The 21,928-nt window shown below is 42.6% G+C and overlaps 1 protein-coding gene across 3 annotated transcripts in view; it reads left to right on the top strand.

Annotated features, from left to right (window-relative positions):
- The first annotated feature begins 147 nt into the window (after positions 1-147).
- The window catches only part of ARHGAP6 (Rho GTPase activating protein 6), a 192,617-nt gene continuing 170,836 nt past the window's right edge, over positions 148-21,928 (top strand). For all 3 annotated transcript variants that reach the window (XR_015949507.1, XM_035116652.3, XM_060273488.2), the window contains exon 1: positions 148-2,833. Coding sequence is in view for 2 of the 3 variants with exons in the window: in XM_035116652.3 (XP_034972543.2) it covers positions 2,261-2,833 (573 nt within the window). In the remaining variant the exon portion in view is untranslated. The remainder of the gene's footprint in view (positions 2,834-21,928) is intronic.

The following is a 21,928-nucleotide window of genomic DNA, read 5'->3' as shown; positions in this document are numbered from 1 at the left end:
CACAGAAGAATGCTTGCCATGGTATTTTATAAGCAGCCCATAATAGGAAGGGAATGTGTCAAGCGATTTTTTTATGGCTCGTATGTTGGGAGTTTATACAGCCAGTCATATTTTTGTAACAATATAGAGAAAAATCACCAAAGCCTAAGTGTTGGAAAAATGAAGTTTATTTTCATGAGACATGGAGAAAGTGCAAAAAAAAGAGATAGATATTTTTAAAAAATCTATTTTTGCTTTTGCATTGTTGCAACAAGTGGCAAATCTAGATCCGGGAAGTACAAATTTTCAATGTACTTTGAAAGAGAGCTAATAATTTGAAGTCAGTGTTCAAAACCCCCATTGTTCTAGGCCAGTGGTGTCCAAACTTTTTCCCAAAGAGGGCCAGATGAAGTGAAGGGCCGTGAGGGCTGACCAAAGTTGTTAACCTTTTTTTAGAACTGAAGTTGTTGAGCTTTTTTTATGATTTTACCCCAAAGTTGATTTTACCCCAGGAAATAAACTGCCCCAGAGGCCGGATTAAACCGACCGGTGGGCCGGATTAGGCCCCCGAAATGGACTTTGGACATGCCAGTTCTAGGTGCATTTTGTGACAGGAAATTTCATTAGTGCAAGCAGTTTCTGAGCTCTGGGCACAGTAATGCACCTAAGATTTCATATTAAAACTGCAGAGTTGAAGAAAAGGAGGACCTTTTTCTGCCTCCCCACTTCCAGTCACTCTCTGAAGACTGGAGAAGAGACCCTCTTAATATTAAGGGGCGGGCAGGGGAAGACCATGTGAAAAATGAACATAATAATTCAGCTGCAGTTCATTCATGTTCAGCTTTGTATTCTTGTTATAAAAAAGTGCGCCTAGACATTCTGTTGTTGCGCCCATAATCTAGGTATAAGGTGCCATTGAGCTCCTAGCTTTCATTTCTCTTTTTCTAACACTGTTTGAAGTGCAACTCACCAACTTTGGTCATGAACCTATTTTGGGTGTTAGGGCTTAGCTTCTAAACACCTGAAATAGACAAAGATGTTTCTAACTATGTAAGAAGTACTTTTCTTACACCTGTGAATAAGAGTGCTTCCAGAGTGCTTCCTGTGCTTGCATGCATTTTGTTTAATAAAAACAACAAAATCCATACAATGTTGTTGGCATCAACAACATTTTTGGCCCCGTTTAATCTGGATTTACCCTTTCTACAGAAGATCAGATAAGCAACAAAACAAACCCCTGTTGTAAATGAACTGTTTGGAAATTAAGCCCCCTGCAAGCATCTCAAGATCGGGGAGAACTTGTGAGGTTGGTTTGACTTCTAGACTAGTAGGAATTCTTTCCCCACTTCTCACTTCTAGGTATACCGGTCAAACGATGCCAGGTAACTACCGGTACTAGAATGGAGAGCATTTGCAAATGCCATTCACATTTCGATCAGGGCAACTCCCAGCTTCCAGTTCTTATAAGAAGAAGAACTGCCCCGTTTCCTCTACAGTATATGAAAAAACCGCCGAGGAGATGCAAAAGGTGGCAGAGTAGGAGGGCAGGTAAAAACAGCCACCTGCAACGCTGCAATCCTCCTTCGGATCAAGCCCTGCTCCGACATCGACCAGCACCGTGCTGTGAAATCCAATAGCTGTGGGACAGCGACCTGACAAAAGATTCCAAGCAGCGGCGCCCATTGCGCAACTGGGAAGGCGGGCAATGCAATGCGCGGGGCTGGTCAGCCTCAGAGCGCGGCTGCTGTGGAGCCTGTGCGGAGAGAGCCAAGCCTCCCTTTCAGGTGGGGGCCCCGGCCGGCCCCACGCGAGAGGAGGGCCGGCGGGGAGAGAGAGAGAAGGAGCAAGGCGGGCGAAGCGCCGGCTGCATCCTCCTCCAGCCAAATTAGGCTCTAACTGCGGAGTTCACTTGGCGGGAGCTGGGCCAGGAGGACAAGCACGCGGCCACCGGAGCCACACGGGCGAGGAGAGAAGTGCGCGAGCCGCCTGTTGAGGCAGCGGCGGCGGCAGCAGCAGCAGCAGCAGCAGCCTCTTGTGCCGGCGAGGTGCCTGAGGGAGGGAACGGTGAGCTCCCTCCGGCTCTGCGGCAGCAGCGCCGGGATAAAAAGCGGCGTCGGCGGTGTCTCCCTCCCTCCTCTCTCGCTAACTCTTCTCCCGCCGCCTCAGCGCGAGCATGCGAGGAGCAGACCCTCGCGGCGGCCAGGAGGAGAGGGTGGCGGCAGCAGCAGCAGCTCCTTGAGGCGCCTCGGGCTGAGGGGAGTCCTCCCGCCTCGCCGCCGGGATGTCGGCGCACAGCCTGCTCAACAGCGTCTTCTCCTGCTCGTCCTCGCCGGCGCCCGGCGCCTCGCCCTCCTTCCCTCCGAAGAACCTCTCCAAGCGGAGGCTCCGCCAGACACGTAGCCTGGACCCGGCTGTCATTGGCCGCTCCGGCGGCGGCGGCGGGGAAGAGGCGGCCGACGGCTCGCTCCGCGCTCCCCGAGCCAGGGCAGCGGCGGGTAGTCCTTCGGCCGAGTGCTTGGCGGCCTTCTCTTCGCGCGCTCTGCTGCGCCCGGTGGCTCCGCCGACTCCTCCGCCGCCGCCTTCGGGCGCCTCGTCGCTCTCGACGCCCAGCACCCCGCTGGACAAGTCGCCGTCGGGCAGCTTCCACTTCGACTACGAGAGCCCTCGAGGCAAGAGGCACACCGCGTGGGAGCTGCCCTTCCTGGCGCGCGCGCCGTCCGCCTCGGCGCTCGGCAGCGCCCCCGGCGGCGGCGCCAACAGCATCTTCTTCTCTCCCCGAAAGTGGCTCCAGCAGAGGAAAGGCCAGCAGATGCCCAGCAGCCATGCGTCCTCCTATGTCGTGTGGAAATCCGAGGTAGACAACTGGGCTTGGTCCACAGCTTCCCTATTCAGTCTCCAGGCCTGTGGTCAAGGTCTGGGTCTGGGCTGCCCATAGGAGCCAACTCCTAGGGGCGGAGGTCCCCCCAATAAAATATTTAAGGGGGACTCCCCCCTCCCAAAGTCAAATAGTGTGCTTGTGCCACATCAGGTGACCGATTACACAGGGCAGGGCTTACCTGTCCCCCATATTTTATTCAGGGCTGCCCACTTGCAGAGAGTGCCTTGGCTGCCCCCACCACTGAATTAAGTACAGAAGGCGGAGGTCCAGGTCACAGGGTGGCGGCTTGGGGGCAGGGGTGCCAACTTGAATAAAATATTGGGGCCCAGGTAAGCCCCACCCCACATGATTGATCACAAGACATAGCGTACGCACACCACTTGAATGGCAATGCCCACTCATTTTGTGAGGAGCAGACCCCTCAAATATTTCACTGAGGGTGACAAAGGGACCTTGGCCCCCAGGAGTTGACTGCTATGCTTGAGGGCCACAGGCTTTGCAAGTTAACCACTTTTTATTGCACTTCATGTCTCTGATTATGGAATGGCAAACATGGACAGTATTGGGGGCCAAAGAACTGTGAATTGGGAAATTTCTGCTTCTAATTTTCTCTTCCATGAACTCACCACGATGTCTGGGAAAGCACTAAAAGGCAGTTGTTCCCACTTGGTGGCTTTGGACCCAAGGGGATCTGTGTCACCATTCACATAACAAAAAACTGCCATAGAGATATCAACATTTGCAAAAGTAGCGATTCCATAGCTTGGCTTTTGAAAATAGGTTGTTTGCAGTTCTTTGCTAATTGGGAACCACTGCACTAAGGCATATATTACTTGCACCAAGTTAACCTACAGGTAGGTATCGGCTCCAAGTGTAGACCTTTCCCTCTGCCCTTCTGTCTTCTTTAACTGCCTTGTCTTAGGTTTCTATATTTAATATTTTACAATGACAGATTCTGGGGCTGTAGCATGTCTGGATGTTCCCCTGTGGCTTGATTCCTAATCCCATTTAGATATAGGAGTGGTTGTACAGTACTGAAGAGGGGAAGATGCTCAGAACATGCTTGTTAGCATTCATTTTTTTAATATGGAAGATTTGCACATTCCACAAGACCAAGCCATGATACTGGGTAGTATCTAGTAAGCCTTGCTTATATTTCCATGGGTAAAGACAGGTGGTGTTAAGTACTTCTGTGGTGTATATGTCAGTATTTGGGAACAATGTGTTGCCCTGTATTGTGGCCAGTTTCACTATGCCCCTATCCCCACTATTCAGTACTGTATTCACTATCAGTTTCAGTGACTCAGAGAGTGGATGTGTTCTCTTGCCAGTTGCTCATAATTAAAATTGAACTATAGAAGCATGAACATTAAAAAAATCTTCACACCATTCCATCTCACCAAGCGTACAATGTGCATGTAGCACTGTTACAGTTGTCTAAGGGCAGATAGCCCATCTGAATCCCTTATGTATGACTGGCTGCAAATATGTTCAAACAGGCTCAAGTGTGAATTGGTTGCTGTCTGAAGAGGCATAAAGGTGACAAGGCAATTTTCAAAAATGGGTATTTTTATAACCATGTAGTTGAAGTTACTGATAGCCAACAATCTTCACTGATTGTCATCTGTATCAATACTTGGCTATGTTTGGTTAGTTAATATCATTTATATTATGACGTGCTGCGGGTAGAGAGTAGGAATAGACAACACATGCAAAGCAAAATGTACATCTGTTGGAATTGTGTTACAAGCGTTATTTTTTATTTAACTTTTGTGCTGTTCTCACTGAAGTGAGAGAACAGTAAGAAGTAGTAGGCTGGTTTCTCAGAGGATGGGAAAGGCAGAAAAGGGAATAATTTGGATATGTCCTTCAGTAAATTTGCCAGTCTTGTGAAGGGCAAGTAGTCCATTTGACACTTTTTGTAAAATGTGCTTAGGATATGTAGAGTTTCCTGGTGGAACACATCACTTCAAGTAGTGGAGAACTTAACTCCTGATTCCATTCCCAATTATTGTTTAAGTTTCTAAACGCCTACTCTGTGTTGTTCTATATGAATTATAATCGTAACGTTAGGAGCATGGGTTGTTGTTGGACTTCCATTAATGAGAATGTTTTGGCGAAAGATCTGGAGATGTATAAAAGTGTTGGGAGAGAAAGAGAAGCCAGTGAGACTGTTCTGAATGCTCTATAGAGCTGTGATTTCACTGTGCTTCGCATGTAGTTAACTATGGCTGTTGGCTGAGGACTAATCCTATCTATATCAATTGGGAACTGTAATATGTATCAGAGCAACTAAAGCAGGTGTGCTAACTTACAGGGTAATTGAATAAAAAAGAAGTGATTTAATATGGTACATGCCCACCTCCATGTCCATCACCTTGCTAGATGGTAAATGACAGCCCCTTGAGTGGGACCCCTCCCAAACAATTGTTAAAATGTGTGGGATATACCTTGGATGGTACATTGCTGGGGTCCATTTATATTCAAAGGCACTTAATTTTTTGAGCCATGTAGATAGGTAAAAGCACTTCTACATAAAGGTATTTGGGCTAAGGATTGTAACTTTTTTCTTATGAGTTTCTAAACCTATATTTCTGCCTTATGGGAACCAAAGGATAAATAGGAGGATACTGCATAATCAAACATACCAAGTTTCTGTGGCTGGATACAACTCCTCAAAAAGCATAAAGAGAATTTTTTTTGTTACCCCCTCCATATGTATCTACTTTTATGTTCCAACTGAAGAGAATTATTTAAACTCACATTGAAAAGTAAGCTGTCTGTTTGTAGGGTCAATTGCTATACCCTTGGTTTATTCCATATATAGTTGTAATGCGTACATAAAACTTTCCTCGCAAATGATTAACTGTAAGCATGCATGACCCTGGTAGGATTAATTATTTCTGCTGTATTCACTCAGGCCATTTTTGTAAACTACGTGGTAGTACAATATTATTACATATTGAGGAAGCTGTGGTGTACTCTGTCATGTTGACAAGTATGCAGAGATTCATTTAGAATTCTTGGGTGCATATACATTAACCCACCTCTTCTGGGTGGAAAGAGTGCAAATATTCCTCCCAACTAATTTTGACTATATATGGATGAAAAATAGTTGCAAAAGTAAGAGTAACACTTAGTCAAACACAATAAGGTTATTCAGAGATTTAGGAAACAGGCACAAACTCTGCTGTGATGTATACAAATATATACGGGTATTGAAATAGCTCTGCAGACCTAGCATTCCCAGGCAAAAATGACTAGCTTTGCATGCAGCACAGTTACTAGTATTACTTGAATGTAAGTAAGCACTGCTAAAATTGGAGATACTCGGAATGTGTTCACATGACCCCATTAGCCTGTGACAGATCCAGTTTTTAGTTGGCCTGTACTATATTCCAGCCATACAATAATGGGGGATGAAGCAACTACCGTACATACACATTGCAGCCATAAGCAGCCTTCCTTGGGTTTTTGAATCATAGAATTGTAGAGTTGGAAGGGACCACGAGGATCATCTAGTCCAACCCCCTGCAATACAGGAACATTTTGCCCAATGTGGGGCTCGAATCCACAACCCTGAGGTTAAGGGTCTCATGCTCGACTGACTGAGCCATCAGTGTAACATTCTTAAGTGAGCTATTTAGATGTAGCTTTCTTAAGTGAGTTATTTTGCAGGCACGTACTGTAAGATTCAGTAGTAAGTGAAGAATCATTGCAAGCAGAAAAATAAAACATTTGTCTACTTTTAGGGTGCTTCCACATTGTCACAACCTGGCAAATTATGTCACACAGTCAAAGCTTATTTGAAGCTCTTGCAAAACAAACCTGCTTCCCCAATAATCATACTTGTTATGATAAGACCAGTGACAGTAAGATGCACTGGAAAGTGTGGGATAACACTTTCTATATGTCATTGAATTTCCTCACAAACAATAAGGATGAAGGCCCAATTAAACAGGTCATCTGGAAATGACTTTAGTTAGTGCCTTGATCAGTAGTGGTACTTCAGAACCAAATCTGAACAGGTGATCAGCCACCACTGCCTCCTTTTTTTCCTTTTGCAAAGACCTGCTTATTATGAGTAGTCTTTTCAGATGAGTTGTATAATACAGTATTGGAGTTGTAAAATCTTGCAATATTGCTGCTCCTCTTCTTTCAACTTGCAGTTCACAGAAAGGAAGGTGTAGCTCCCATGACTTAGTTGTTGCCACATTAGCAACCAAGCAGGTTTTTATGTTTTTTGTGCAAGAGATGGTCGGTTGTCAGCTCTGACCCAAAGAGGATGGAATTTAAGTGCTTCGAAACCATATTGGCAGTTTTGTAGGTATATAGGCAATACAAAAGGGTGTTGAATCTTTTATTCACAAGTAGAGAAACTAGTAGATGTTTGTCTTCTCTAATCCACATGTCAGATTTTTTATTAGGCAGCAATCAAATTTTATAGGCGCATCACAGTTTCAGTAGCAGGAACACACAATGAGATATTGGCAAAGGCAATTGGGTTTAAATGTGAAATTATTGATTGTAATTATTCTAAGACAAGACTGAAAAATGCAGGACAAGATCCTACATGCAGTTACAGACTGCACAGCCTTACAGTTTAGAACATCCAATATACAATACTTAAGATGGTTTCTTGGTACAGTAATTGATGTAAAATCCTGGCTGCACCCCCTTGTCGTGCTTCTTTCCCTGATGGATGCAAACTGTTTGTTAGGACTTTCAGCATAAATGCTGTAACAGATCTGTATTTCAAATCTTACACTTGTCTGTGATCTTGCAGATGATCTGGTTAACAATCCAGCCACCTGCTTTCAAGCATGCTATGCATTGTTATTGATGAACTTCAGAGATGTAGTTGTGTGTGAATTTCTGATGCTAGCTGATTTCTAATTGAAGGTCAATGAAGAGTGTTGATCTAAATGTGGTGGTTGCTGAAACTGGAATTTGTCCACCAGAGCAGCTGCCGGTTTGCTAATGCATCAAAACCAAGTTGCCACTTGCAGAAAATTTCCTCTCCTTTTTATTACTGTTGATTTACCCAAGTGTGTGGAGGAATTCCTACTTTACTGCCGCCATTGCCTTGCCATCTGCTTTCAGCCTACCCTCCCAGATTCTTCTTCTGGTCAGCAGTCCCAGACAGTCACACTCTCACACACTGGCGGAACTGACCTACACTTTGACAAATAGGATTTGAGTGGCACAGAATTCTTTCTCCTCATCAAACCACTTTTTCTGTCCAATGGGTGACCAAGATTTTCTATCCATCGAGCCAATCAGAAGTGAAATATGACACTCTTCTTCCTCTGCATAAAAAGAACCCAGCTTCTCCCATAGCGGTCTTACAAAACGAAGTAGCAGCTAACTGCCAACCAGAAATGGGTGCTTCACATTTTAAGCTTGACCCTTCTCAGTACATACTCCACAAACATAGTAAACTCTTATACATTGTATACAGAAGAAACCTTGTCTCACTCAGCACATTGTAAAAGTGATTCCTCCACACACTACTACAAGCCACCTTGGCTGGACAAGATGTGAAGCCAGCAAGATTTTTTATTTCTTTGGATTTTTTTTTGGGGGGGGAGGTGGGTATTTAGGAAAAGTATGTAGTGGTTGAACTAGGACCTGGGTCAAATTCCTGCTCAGCCATGAAACTTACTGGGTGACCTTGGGCCAGTCACTGTCTCTCAGCCTAAACTACCTCAAAGGCTTTTTGTAATGATAAAACAAGGAGAAAGAGAACTATGGATGCCACCTTGAGCTCCTTGGAGGAAATGTGTAATATAAATGTAATAATAATAATAATAAAGGCAAACATACCTGTGGGTAAGGTGAAATCCTTAATATCTGCTCAAGCAGTATTTGGGCTTATTATATTGGGGTTAGCCAACAGAGTGCCTCCCAGATGTTGTAGGCTACAACTGTCACCATCCCTGATAATTGGCCATGCTTTCTGGCACTGATGGGAGTTGCAGACTAGTAACATCTGTAAGATACAGTGTTGGTTAGATCTCGAGAGTGGAACATGATTTCCTTAGGATATTTACTAGAAGTTTACTTGCACATCTATTTTATAGGCACTTTGGATGATATGAAACAGACCAGTTAGCAATCCCTCAAATGAAGTTTTCAGTCTTCCTTAGGTGTGCCATTAGAAACTCCTGCTGCTTCTATAGACCACAGATTATTTTTAAGTTGTCAAGATGTGTACTCTCAGGACAGTTTTTCTGTTTTTCATTAACTAGCATTGACTGGATGAAAGGCAAGCGAGGCTCAAAATATTTTTTGAGCAATTGCTGAAGAATAAGCAGATTGTGAGGAGTATTGCTGTAAAATTAAAATGCAGACTTTATGTATTGACTGTCAGTCTCTGGAGTGGAATCATACTTCTGTGGAAAACGGTTTGAGGAAGAAAGATATAGAAAGAAGTATAGATAGAATTTTGCTTGATTATTGTCTCTTTATCTGTGGTATTCTACCCTTACCCTTACCTGTTCCTATTTGCAAGTTATTTTTATGACCAACTGTCTACACAAAAGGCTTTTTATGGTGCTCAGATTTCAAAACAAGGCCCTCATAATGATCAGAAGGGTGATACTGCAGAGCAACTTTTTCCTGCATTATTGTGAACCTGATAGGAAGATATCTCAGCCCCTGTTTTGGGTGTTAAGGCAATGTGTGGGTGGAGTAAGTGTGCAGAGGGTATAGAGTTTCTATCCTGTCTCCAAAGTTCTTGTCCTGCATGTGCCCTGCTCCTGCCCCAAACATCCATATCCAACATGTGCTACCTTGACTTTTCCATGTTGAGCAGCAGAATGGGGCTTCTAAGAGTGTTTTAATGAATGTGCTTAGAAGTGTCTGATTTTGACCAAGGATAACATTGGATTCTGGATCAGTTAGATGCAATTTCGAGGCCATTTCAAACTTTTGTACTCAGTTTGTGAGAGTCTCCTGTGACTGGGAATGGTGGCGCTGTGGGTTAATCCACAGAGCCTAGGTCTTGCTGATCAGAAGGTCAGTGGATCGAATCCCTGCGAACGGGGTGAGCTCCCGTTGCTCGGTCCCAGCTCCTGCCAACCTAGCAGTTTGAAAGCACATCAAAGTGCAAGTAGATAAATAGGTACTGCTCTGGCGGGAAGGTAAACGGCGTTTCCGTGTGCTGCTCTGGTTCGCCAGAAGTGGCTTTGTCATGCTGGCCACATCACCTGGAAGCTGTACACCAGCTCCCTCAGCCAATAATGCGAGATGAGTGCCGCAACCCCAGAGTCGGTCACGACGGGACCTAATGGTCAGGGTTCCCTTTACCTTTACCTTTACTTGTGACTGGAAATGGGGAATGGGAATGGGGCTTTCATGCACCGCCTTCATGCCCTTCTAAATGAAGGTATTTGTTGGATAACAAAACTGATAGAGCCTCAGAACCACTTTTAAAACATATTTTTAATTGATTTTCAACATCTACATAACAATAGAAACTACAAGTATTCATATACACAGGGATTACTATTGAAAGCAAGAGCGAAATGGAAGGTAAAACCCATGGAGCAAAATGTACAGTGAACTTCCTGTTCAGTGTAGTTCATTTACGACCCTATGGGGCTACCCTTTTAATGCTGCATTTGCCAACCCAATCCCCTCAAGGTGTTTTGGACTACAATACCTGAACGATCTTTCTGAAAAAGGTGGTGAGAGAAATGCAAGCAAGGCTTCATGGCTACACTACATGTGACCTAGATTGCGTGCTATTGTCCTTGAAGAAAGACTTGAGCTATCTTCCAAAAGCAGCACCTGTTCTTTTGCATATACACTCCTTTCCTTGGTTATGATTCTGTAAATAGACTCTTGAAAGAGCCAGCAATAAGATATGTTCAGTTTTCAAGTGGATTGTCCTTGTCTTACAGATGCATCTTGCATGCTTGTGTTGTACATGGCCCAAGGAGAATTGAAATATTATCTGCCAATGTGATTAAGTGTTCAAATAAAGATAGGAGATTGTTGTTCTGCTATTTAAACTGAAAGCTCCTAAGTTTGCCATCTGGCAAGCAACCCTGAATTTCTTAATTTTTGGTTCAGGAACTGCTAGAAACATTTATTGCTAATTCTCCTTACACAGTAGGTGATCCATTGACTGAAGCTTATTTTGTTTTCAAGTTTGGCTTGGAAGTAATAGTTTGGAAAAGCAGAATACAGTCTAGCTGGATGCACTGAAATATAAACAAAAACATTTCCCTCTTAATGGGCAAAGTATAATTATACTTCTCCACTCTGATACTTTCACCCTTACTCTACCAATGGTAGTTAAACTAGGCCCATGTCAAATTTGAATGTTGTGGTGGTTCCAACACTACTTTGCTAATTGTTGTTGTTGTTTAGTCATTTAGTCGTGTCCGACTCTTCGTGACCCCATGGACCAGAGCACACCAGGCACTCCTGTCTTCCACTGCCTCCTGCAGTTTGGTCAAACTCACGTTGGTAGCTTCGAGAACACTGTCCAACCATCTCGTCCTCTGTCGTCCCCTTCTCCTTGTGCCCTCAATCTTTCCCAGCATCAGGGTCTTTTCCAGGGAGTCTTATCTTCTCATGAGGTGTCCAAAGTATTGGAACCTCAGCTTCAGGATCTGTCCTTCCAGAGCTGATTTCCTTAAGAATGGACAGGTTTGATCTTCTTGCAGTCCACGGGACTCTCAAGAGTCTCCTCCAGCACCATAATTCAAAAGCATCAATTCTTCGGGGATCAGCCTTCTTTATGGCCCAGGTCTCACTTCCGTACATCACTACTGGGAAAACCATAGCTTTAACTATACAGACCTTTGTTGGGAAGGTGATGGCTCTGCTTTTTAAGATGCTGTCTAGGTTTGTCATTACCAAGGTAATTTGACTCCTTAGTTTTAGTTATTAGTTTGTTCTTATTACTTACCCTTAGAATTTGTATTGTATCATGCATTATCTTTTAAACAAAACAAAATGGCACACTTGCAACATTTCACTAGTTACAATCTAGACCGTTAAAACACATTGTTTCTCCCAAATATTATTGTTAAGTGTAGTTTACCCCTACAATTGCCAGCACTCTATTTTTTTTTTAAAAAAACTATGGTTCCCAGGAATATTTGGTGGAAATTATGTGCTCTAAATGTATGGTGAGTGTGTGTGCAGCCCTGCTTAGAGCTGCTTTGGTGAGCAGTTACCCAGCTCATATTTCTTTTTGTTCTCTGGCGCTCTGAACAATCTAAAAATATTCCTCAAACAGGAAATGTTTTTCATTCTGTTATGTCATTTGCTTCCCATAGGAGGTATTATATCTAATTTATTGAATAAACTTTTGGGCTGTATTCCCATAGGAACCTAGGTACAATTGATTGTTTGGCATACTACCCAAACTATTCCTCTGTTTTTCAGAAGATGCATAATCAATGTCAAAGGGATTGTAAGCATTAGAAAGACTGGAGCCTACAGAATAAGGAAATAACCACACTTGGTTTGCCTGCAGGTTAAAAACAAGCACCAAAGGATTTCTTAAATTTCACTTTGAAGGCATTTCTTGGCTAAACTATGAATAGTTTTCTCTCATATACAGTATATATCTTTTTGCCCAGTTTCAACCACATTCTCTTTAGTGGTACATCTTTTGTCTATGTGTGTTTTCAGAGACTTAACATTTTATTACAACATCTTGTTTGGAAGAAGGATATATTGGATAGTTTTGAATGTGGATGGCATTCCTCTGAACCAAAGGACCCTATCCAAGCAGCTGTGCTGCTACTTTATAATTTCATTTGAAAATACGCATTCACTCTTGTGGCTTTAATAGTATACAGTGGAACCTCGGTTTATGAACACCCCAGTTTATGAATTTTCGGTTTATGAACGCCGCGGACCCATCTGGAACGGATTAATTCACTTTCCATTACTTTCAATGGGAAAGTTCGCTTCAGTTTATGAACGCTTCAGTTTATGAACAGACTTCCGGAACCAATTGTGTTCATAAACCGAGGTACCACTGTACTTGCTATTTTCCCTGAGAGTTTAATTGTACACCTGAAGTCCTGCAATAGCTGGATGCTGAAGCAAGGATGCTATGGGGTGATGGATGCCTGGTAAAGTTTACATGGTTTGATGCAATGTTCAAAATTCACCAGGTGCCAGGTGCGTTTTGCACCTGGCTGTCAGCCACTTGTGACCAAGTGAAGGTGCCTGGGCACCAGGATGGCACCTGATGTCTCCACCATCTGGTGGTGCATGCCTGGGGATCCTTGGGTCTTGACTGTTTTCACACACCAGCAGCACATCCTGTGGAATTCTATCTGTTACATTTTATCTGCACAATCAAAATGAATTTCAGGAACCAAAAAGGGTGACTTCTTTAGACAGTATTGGTCTGGCTCAGTTCCCTTTCCCCATGGTTTTCTTCCATTGGATTCTGTTATCATTGGTCTCGCACATCTCTTCCAGGGAGAACATGGAGAACTGAACTACTGAGATCCTAAGGAATTTCCTTTAGTAAATTCCAACAACCATGAGGTTGAAAGCCTTGTTTGAATATTCATCCAGCTAGACCTTTTGTGCAGGCAGTAACTGAGTTCAGCTGAACACTGCTGCTTAGAGTCATGATCAAACTTTGTTTATTTAACCCTGGTCATGTATTAAGCGGGCCTCAATGACAGCCATATTATGAGTCATGTTTCTTTACAGCAGTGCTTAAGAAAGTCTTAAATTCTGCCTGGTTATCTTTTATTGCTAAGAAAAATAGATTAATCTTTGCTTTTAAGGCCAAACTAGATGTGATGGCAGAAGCTATATTTTTGTTCACATGTTGGCATATTAAGCAATGTGAGGTCTAATTTTAACCTCAAAAGACATGCCTCAGTAAGTGGAGCTGAATTCTGCTTTTCTTTGCTGCAGTCTATTGTCTCTTTGCTGCAGTCTATTGCCTGGCGTGCTATAGTCCATGGGGTTACGAAGAGTCGGACATGACTAAAGGACTAAACAACAACAACAATTGTCTCTTTTACCACCTATCCTAAAGGTTTATTGTTTTGTGGTCAGGGGGAAGCAGAATAACATCTATTTTTCACATGAATTGTCTGCTACTTACCAAGGATCACAATTAAAACAATAAACTTGCAAAAGATAATAGTTAAAACAGCAACCAACTGATAAAATTACATGCAGAAAGTAAGCAACAATTTCACATTCCCAAAAGCCTGAGTCAAAATATATAGCCTTGTGTTTTCTGACAGTCCCCAAAATTGGGCCAGGCAAATATCAGAAGGCAGAGAGTGTGGGAACCTCAAAAAGGGCCTCTTATAGACTGCCGCCCCAGACCTCTGAAGGTCATGGAATCACCAACAAGTTATTTCCTGTTGATCTTTCCAGGGGAGCACTACCCTATTCTGGACAGGTTTCATACACCAAACACACATAGTTGTTGTTGTTTAATCGTTTAGTTGTGTCTGCCATCTATCTGGATTAAATTTGAATTTGTTGGCTCTCATTCAGCCTATCGCCACCTCCAGACACCTTGATTGAGATGCAAAGGAGGAAGCTGAGTGATAACAGCATTCCAATGACACCTTAATCCCAATCCCGCTGCTTCATATATGTGTTGGAAAAAATGGGTAACGAAATGGAACATGCTACAGCTCAACTCCTGCAATGCTGGTGAGATTTCACACTACCCTTTGTAACCCATGGGAATCAATCCTGCAACTAGGAGTGGAACTTCAGTAAAGCCATGTCCCCAGTCTCCATCTCTTGATGCCATTCCAATACGATACTGTGGTCCATGGTTTCAAAAGCCATGAAGAAGTCGAGGAGAACAGGGAGGGTAGCACTCTCCCTTTTCTCCGGGGCGCATCGTGTTTCAGGGCATGATAACAAACACATCCAAAAAGATATCTTCTCAGAATTTGTTGTGACTGCAGTTTCTAATTCTATGTGAATCTGAATAATTTTATCCTCAATGTACTTCACAGTATCACAGCAGTCTTCTGACAACTCACTTAATCTTCCCCACTGGCCAGATGTAATAAGCCAGTATTTACAATTTGGAACAGCTCTGTTGGACAGCTACTCAGTGGAGATGTAGTAACCTTTATTCACCACTAGATGGTAGATTCAAATAATATACCCACCCAGTGCTTTTCCCCAAAAAAATGTTTAGGGGTACAGTACTCTCATTTTGACTCAAGAAAATCACCGGGAAAGGAAATAAAGCTGCAGTCAGAGGTGGTAACAATGAAACTGACCGATCACCATGCTGGATTCCAACTCCTACTTCACACATTCCATCTGAGACTCAGGAAACACCGTGACAGGAAATGATGTCGCCATCAGGGGTAGCAAAGGAACTGATGATTCCCTGTGCTAGAGAAGAAACTAACAATTTAAATTTTTTTTTTGTTTCTTCTCCCGTTAGATTCACAAAATGTTTAGGGGTATGTGTCCCCCTGCGTCCCCCCCCGAAAAAAGCACTGCTCTCACCCATCTTAGATCAGGTTCTCTTCAAGATTTTTTTCCCCACTCACACTATGGTGTGATCACATCAATTGTCTTATGCCTCTTGCCATTCCACAGCAAGACTAGAGCCCTGATAGGAACAGGACTGGAACCCTGACAGGATTTTCTCCAGAAAATCCCAGAGCCTTCAGGAATCCTTTGAATTTAGTAGGTCTCCAATAGGTTCACCACCTTTGCACCACAACTACCGGTATGTCAGCCTTCACCAAGGAATGGTCTGTCTATGACAACAGGCTGAGTACCATCGACTCCCTTTAATGTTTTTAATAGATCTAACCTGCTTGGTCTCCAAAACTGACAAAAGTGTGTTGGGCCACTGATGTATTTGGATAGCCCCATGGTTGTCATGGAGACCATGACAGTCCTGCTCTGTAAGGCTAGATGCCTTCTTGACGGGAATGTTGAAATCTCTTAAGACAACAGTGCACTGAAAAGACCGACTCCTTTGTTGCCCCGCTACACACCTCCCTTGCAAGGGAGCACACGTAGGAGTGTAGCTGGGCCACCAATTGAAGCTGATGGAAGGCACTCTGCACCACCACCACGGCCTCAAATGGCTGCAATTGATACAGAAGTCCTCACAAGCTATGTGGGTACCTCTTCCAGAGCAGTCTGGATAGTGATATGCAAGGGTGGGGAAGAGTTGTTTTATGTATGGCAATAAGTAGTACAGTATATGCTACTAAGATAGCCTTCATAAACCTGGTGCCCTCCAGCAAGTGTTGGCTGCAGCTGATTGGAGTTGTAGTCCAAAACATCTGGAAGGCACTGGGTTGGTAAAGGCTGTGCTAAGATATCAGTACTAATTTAATTCTACTCCCATTGAAGTTGGTGAGAAATGGTGTTGGAACTCTGTGAAGTTAAGTCAATAAAAAGCTATTTGGACCATAGAAAATACACATTTCTTGTCCAAGGCATCTTATTGTTTCCCTTATTGGTAATTAATACATGTATTCCCTTATTGGTAATTAATACATGTGATGAAAATCAGCAGCTCTGTGTAGTCCCCACCTCTCCCTTAATTGGCATTAATTAATAGAACATTTTTAGTTCAGTATTACATTTGGGCTATACTTGCGTTCAATAATTGAATTCCACATGTAGACTTTCAAAGCCTGGCAGTGCTCCAAGCACTGAAAAGTCCTGTTTTGTAAATTTAAACTCCAGCTATTTTTAGCTTTTATTTTTAGTTAAAACATCGCATCACTACTGGCATGAAGTCAGAATGATATTGAAACTTATGGCTAGGATCTGTTCATTCTCAGCACTAGGGCCCCATTTATGCAAGCAGCGGTGTAGTAGATATATTAAATGTAGCTACATAAAAGTGAATGCAGAGGAGGAAATACGATTTGTCTCTTTTCAACTAAAAATAGTTTGGTGTGAGGTTAAAAAAACCCTGGCAAGATTAAATAGAATTTATGGGGTTAACGACCTTAAATGCTGGAATTGTCAGGCTGACTATGATCATCTTCTTCATGTATGGTGGGAATGCTCTTCAGCTTTACTTTATTGGAGAACAATTTCTCAATGTCTCTCAAATACCACAGATTGCATTATAAGACTTAGTGTTTTGATGGTTTTGTTTAATGTGATTGGAAATGAGGTGGGGAGGCCTCTAAGATTGTTAGCTTCTATCTTATTAATGGCTGCAAAGATCATGTGGGTAATGAAATGGAATGATCAAAATTCCTGGCCACACTCTGGATTCTGGAAAATGGCTTTGACTAGCTGGCTAAACCAGGTAAAGGTAGCTGATAGGTCTCGAACCCTTGGTGAGTTAGGGACTTCCCTGCATGCGAAGACAGGCTCTGGTGCGTTAAGCGGACAAGACCAATAGTGGGTCCAATGGTCAAAAAGTTGATTTCTGCACATTCTGTTGAGGGAAATGAGGGGCAGATGGGGCTCGCTCATCTGGGAAGGTAGCCTATCTAGGAGAAGAAAAACAATGATCCTCTACCTCTGCTGCCTTGTGGGATATCTTTGGGAGAAGAAAAGGCTAAGGAGTAAACGCTACACAAATCTGGAGTAGAGTCCCTAAGATGGTTGGATGACATATTGTACGTCTCCTTATGGTAACTCCTGCAGCCCAGCTGGTTCTAAATGTATTTGTTATGTATTAAGTTAACTGCAGTACTTCTTCTGGCCACCGTGGCTGCAGTTCTTACCCTGCCCACTGTGGCTGCAGTTCTCACTCCGGTCCACAATGGGTGTTATGTATTAAGTTAACTGCAGTACTCCTTCTGGCCACCGTGGCTGCAGTTCTTACCCTGCCCACTGTGGCTGCGGTTCTCACTCAGGTCCACAACATGCAAATGAAGGATTGAGAGTGCTGTTCACGGATTGGGTAGCTAGGGGAAGTTTGTTACTGTTGCAAGTTACTGAGTACTATATAAGCCAGTTGGCTAAGCTACTGTTCAGTCTGGGCTCAGAGCTAGAATAAAGAGCTGGTTGTTTTGAGAGCTGTGTTTTCATCCTTCTTACCCACTATTCTACAGTATTGTTCTGCTTTCCTTTGGACCACATCAGCAATACTGATGGGGGGGGGGTCTTGTTGTCTTGGCAGCTATACACATTGCGTGCCTGGGAGGTCACTTTGGTGCTGCTAACACAACAAAAGCAACACAAGCAGGGCCGTAGTTAGGGGGTGGTTAGGTGGGCCTCCGCCAGGGGCGCAGGCGGAGGGGGGGCGCATAATTGGCTTTAAAGAATGTTCATAAATACGTCTATAAATAAAAATATTGATTATTGCCTCATAAGAAAAGGTTTTAAATAGAGGGTGAATTGAATGGGGGGTGGGTTTGAAGGAGAGGTGGAAAGAAGAGCTAATTTGTCAGTGGCTAGGGGGTACAATCTGGACAGTTCTGCCAGGGGTGCAAGATTACCTAGCTCCACAAGAGGCAGCCATTACAAGTTACTGTGATTCTCCAGCAGTTTGATGTCACCCCAGAGGCACACTCCATTGTCTTTTGAGACAAATGGATACCAAAGGATGTGCCTGGAATCCTTGAATGTCACTTATCCCAGTCTGTATTTGTTTTGGATTTTATATGAAATTGTTTTATATATGTTTGTTGTTAAATCACTTTGAGATGTTTTATTCGAAGCTATTCATAACTAGAATATAAGGCTACCTTGAAAACACGGTGAGTATATCAGGAACGAATGCTAGGAGAAGAGAAACGGCCTCATAGATAATGGTATGGTGGCTTTCGATTCTCCTTATTCCTCATTTTTTGCAATAAATTTAAATGCTTGGGCTTGAGGCCCTGCTATCCTCTAGAGGAAGTGCAGAAATAGAGTCCAATATTGCACTGAGAATATTTGAATTATGTCAGGGAACAAAAACATTGTAAATCATCAGTCATTATATATATTTGTTAAACCTCAGGGAATTCAGAGCTGAAAGTTGTCATGATTCCTAAATATCTTTCCTTAACTGAGCCAGGGAATACTTGGTTCAGATTCATGAAACATTTTTAGCTAGTAGAGTGAGGTGCATGTTGCATGGTATCATTCTCAACAAAACGTTGCTTGTTGCAGTGGTAATTTTATCTTGGCAATAGTTCAGTAAATTGGGTCACATATTGGGGTTGCCTACTTTTCTCCTGAGGCTCCAATACTTTGGCCACCTCATGAGAAGAGAAGACTCCCTGGAAAAGACCCTGATGTTGGGAAAGATTGAGGGCACAAGGAGAAGGGGACGACAGAGGACGAGATGGTTGGACAGTGTTCTCGAAGCTACCAACATGAGTCTGACCAAACTGCAGGAGGCAGTGGAAGACAGGAGTGCCTGGCGTGCTCTGGTCCATGGGGTCACAAAGAGTCGGACACAACTAAACAACAACAACAACAACAACTTTTCTCCTAGGTGTAGTTGAGTAAGCAGTCTAATTAACATGTGAAGTGGCAGTATACTTTCATCTGCAGAAGGTGTCGGGTGAAATCTGTGAAGTGTATGCAACAAAGTAATTTGCTACGTGAGTAAGCTGCAAAGGTCTGAACGTATGCATAATGGAATTTAACAGAACAGGCTTTTGCTTCATCTCATAAATATTGACTCTTTAGTAATAAGATAGATAGGAAATTGGATGGTCATTTCTTCCTTTAAATTTCAATCTCAGTAGCTTGGATCAGTTTTTCTGACTAGCTTTGATCCAGAGAAGCTGTCTTTGGAATTTTAGTGTGTTTTGTTCATATGCACAGGGAACCATCTTGCCAATGATCTCACCATACCACATATCCAGATATTGTACAGTTTTGAAGCCTTGCTAATCTGTGATAGTTAGTAGTAGTTGTTGCATGATTTTGAGACATTTGCTCGTTTATGGATGAGATGTACAGAGAAAGTAAATTGCTATTAGTTTCTTGCATATTGGCTTGTGTGTGTGTGTGTGTGTGTGTGTGTGTGTGCTGTAGTCCATACTTAGTAAAGCCGTATGGATATTTCTAATGCAACTACCAATATCAATAGGCTTTATTCACAGAGTTGTTTCTGGCCCTGTTGGACGACATGCTAATTTTTCATGTCAGTCTGCAGCTGGAACTTCTTATCCATTTGGATGCCATTTTCCTTTGGCTCACCTTAAGCTCTGTGAAATTTCCATGCTTCAATTGATATGTCAGAAAAGTACATGTGAAATAATGTGTTATGATGTGAGTGGCTGCATGAAAACAATGGAGATATAGTATAATGGGGTGGGGGGTGGTGAGATGGATTTTTAATATATATATTGCTTACGCCTTTCTGTTCCCTCCTAAAGGCCAAGGGGACGAACAGCAAGCAAAGAAAAAGAACAAATTTGAAATATCAGAATAATGATAAATGATAGAATCTTAAGAGTCATAGAATTGTTATAAATGTAACAATGTTTCAGAATTTAGCATGAGACAAAAGCCAAGCATCTTTTCCTCTCTAATTAATTTTTATTGATAAAATAATAACAAAAGTCAGCTTTACATAAACATAAACATGGAAAGGAATAAATCAAAAACAAAAAAAATAGCAAGTATTGCAAAGGGATATTAACTGAGGTGGAATACTAATTGGCGTAGAAAGATTTCACAAGTACATAAGCAAAGATTCAGTGTTTCAACTTGCACCAGTGTTTCCCAATGTGGACCCCATGTTTTTCAAAAGCTAAAAACTTCCTAGCTGATTGCTCATCAACAGATCCCCTGTGATTTGGCAGCTATATTAGAGGAAGCAAGCTTAGTAATGTTGTGCTTGATGTTCTTGCTGAGATACAAAGATAAAACTGTTCATAACTACATAGGCTTGAACCCAGGAAATTCAGATCTAGTAGATATTTTAAAGTGAGTCACTATCCATTAAGGATATGCTGGAATTGCATTTAGATCCCTGGAGAAGCAGCTGCATCATATTACAGTAGAAGTTGAGTTCTTCTATGGCTGGTTGGCAAGTACACAGGAAAAATAATATCTGAAATTATTGGGATATCAAGGGAAGCATCCATTGAAACCAATAGATGTCTTGAAATGCAAATAGCCACTTTGGAGTGGCATTTTTTCTCTGGACCATGGTAAGGGGTAGGAGAGGAGGGTTAAACACCCACTCTCTATCACTTACAGTTGCTAGACTTATCAGACTGTCCTATTGCTGCTATTTACTTAATAAAAATGTGTAAACATCCCATTTACCATTCTCAGAGATGCTCAACTTGTGCAGATTTATTTAACAATTGACAACATGTGACTAGTTGTTTGATTCACTTTCCAACCCTAGATGATTGGGGGTGAAGGTTCTTCTTTCAACCAGTCACATGGATCTTAAATGAAAGTGAATTTTTAAGTTGGGAGTTCATGTGCAATTGGGATTTCTGTTCGGTTTCTGATAATTGGTTCTCATGGGAAACTTACAGATTCTTGCTTCACACAATTAACTCAAGGCAGTGTCAATTTACTCTTGGCAGAAAGCCAAGGTCTGCCTGGCCTGGCAACAACTCTCTCATTGGTTAATAACCAGCCCTGAACTCTGTTATCTAGGAATGCTAGCACAGTTGTTTCTTGTGGGTGTTGGGAGTAGGAGTGCTGCGTATGGTTGGAGAGAGAGAGAGAGTAAGGATTTATTTTGCTTTGCTTTGTATGCAGAAACTCTGCTGGTTTTATTTTCTTTTAATAAATCCTGTAAATAGTTATTCTGCGTCTAGCCAACTAGTCATTTCCACCTCAACTAGCTTCTGCGCTGTGCAGGAAAACTCTGCTACGTTTGGGCTAAAGCCACTAGAGCTATGCCTGACACTTCAAAATTCTAAGAATTTCTTCCTTTGTAACCCTGAGGTCAGAGTGGGCTGACAGAGGTCTCTAAGCCTCACCCTTTGTAAAGCTGAAGCTGTGTATCATTTTATACTTGTATTAATTAAAAACTAGCCAACTAGTCATTTCCACCTCAACTAGCTTCTGCGCTGTGCAGGAAAACTCTGCTACGTTTGGGCTAAAGCCACTAGAGCTATGCCTGACACTTCAAAATTCTAAGAATTTCTTCCTTTGTAACCCTGAGGTCAGAGTGGGCTGACAGAGGTCTCT

This window comes from Zootoca vivipara, chromosome 4 (genome assembly GCF_965207765.1).
Source record: "Zootoca vivipara chromosome 4, rZooViv2.hap1.1, whole genome shotgun sequence".
In the NCBI taxonomy this organism is placed as follows: Eukaryota; Metazoa; Chordata; class Lepidosauria; order Squamata; family Lacertidae; genus Zootoca; species Zootoca vivipara.
The sequence above is the reverse complement of the archived record's forward strand: the minus strand, read 5'-3'. Positions and strand labels throughout refer to the sequence as shown.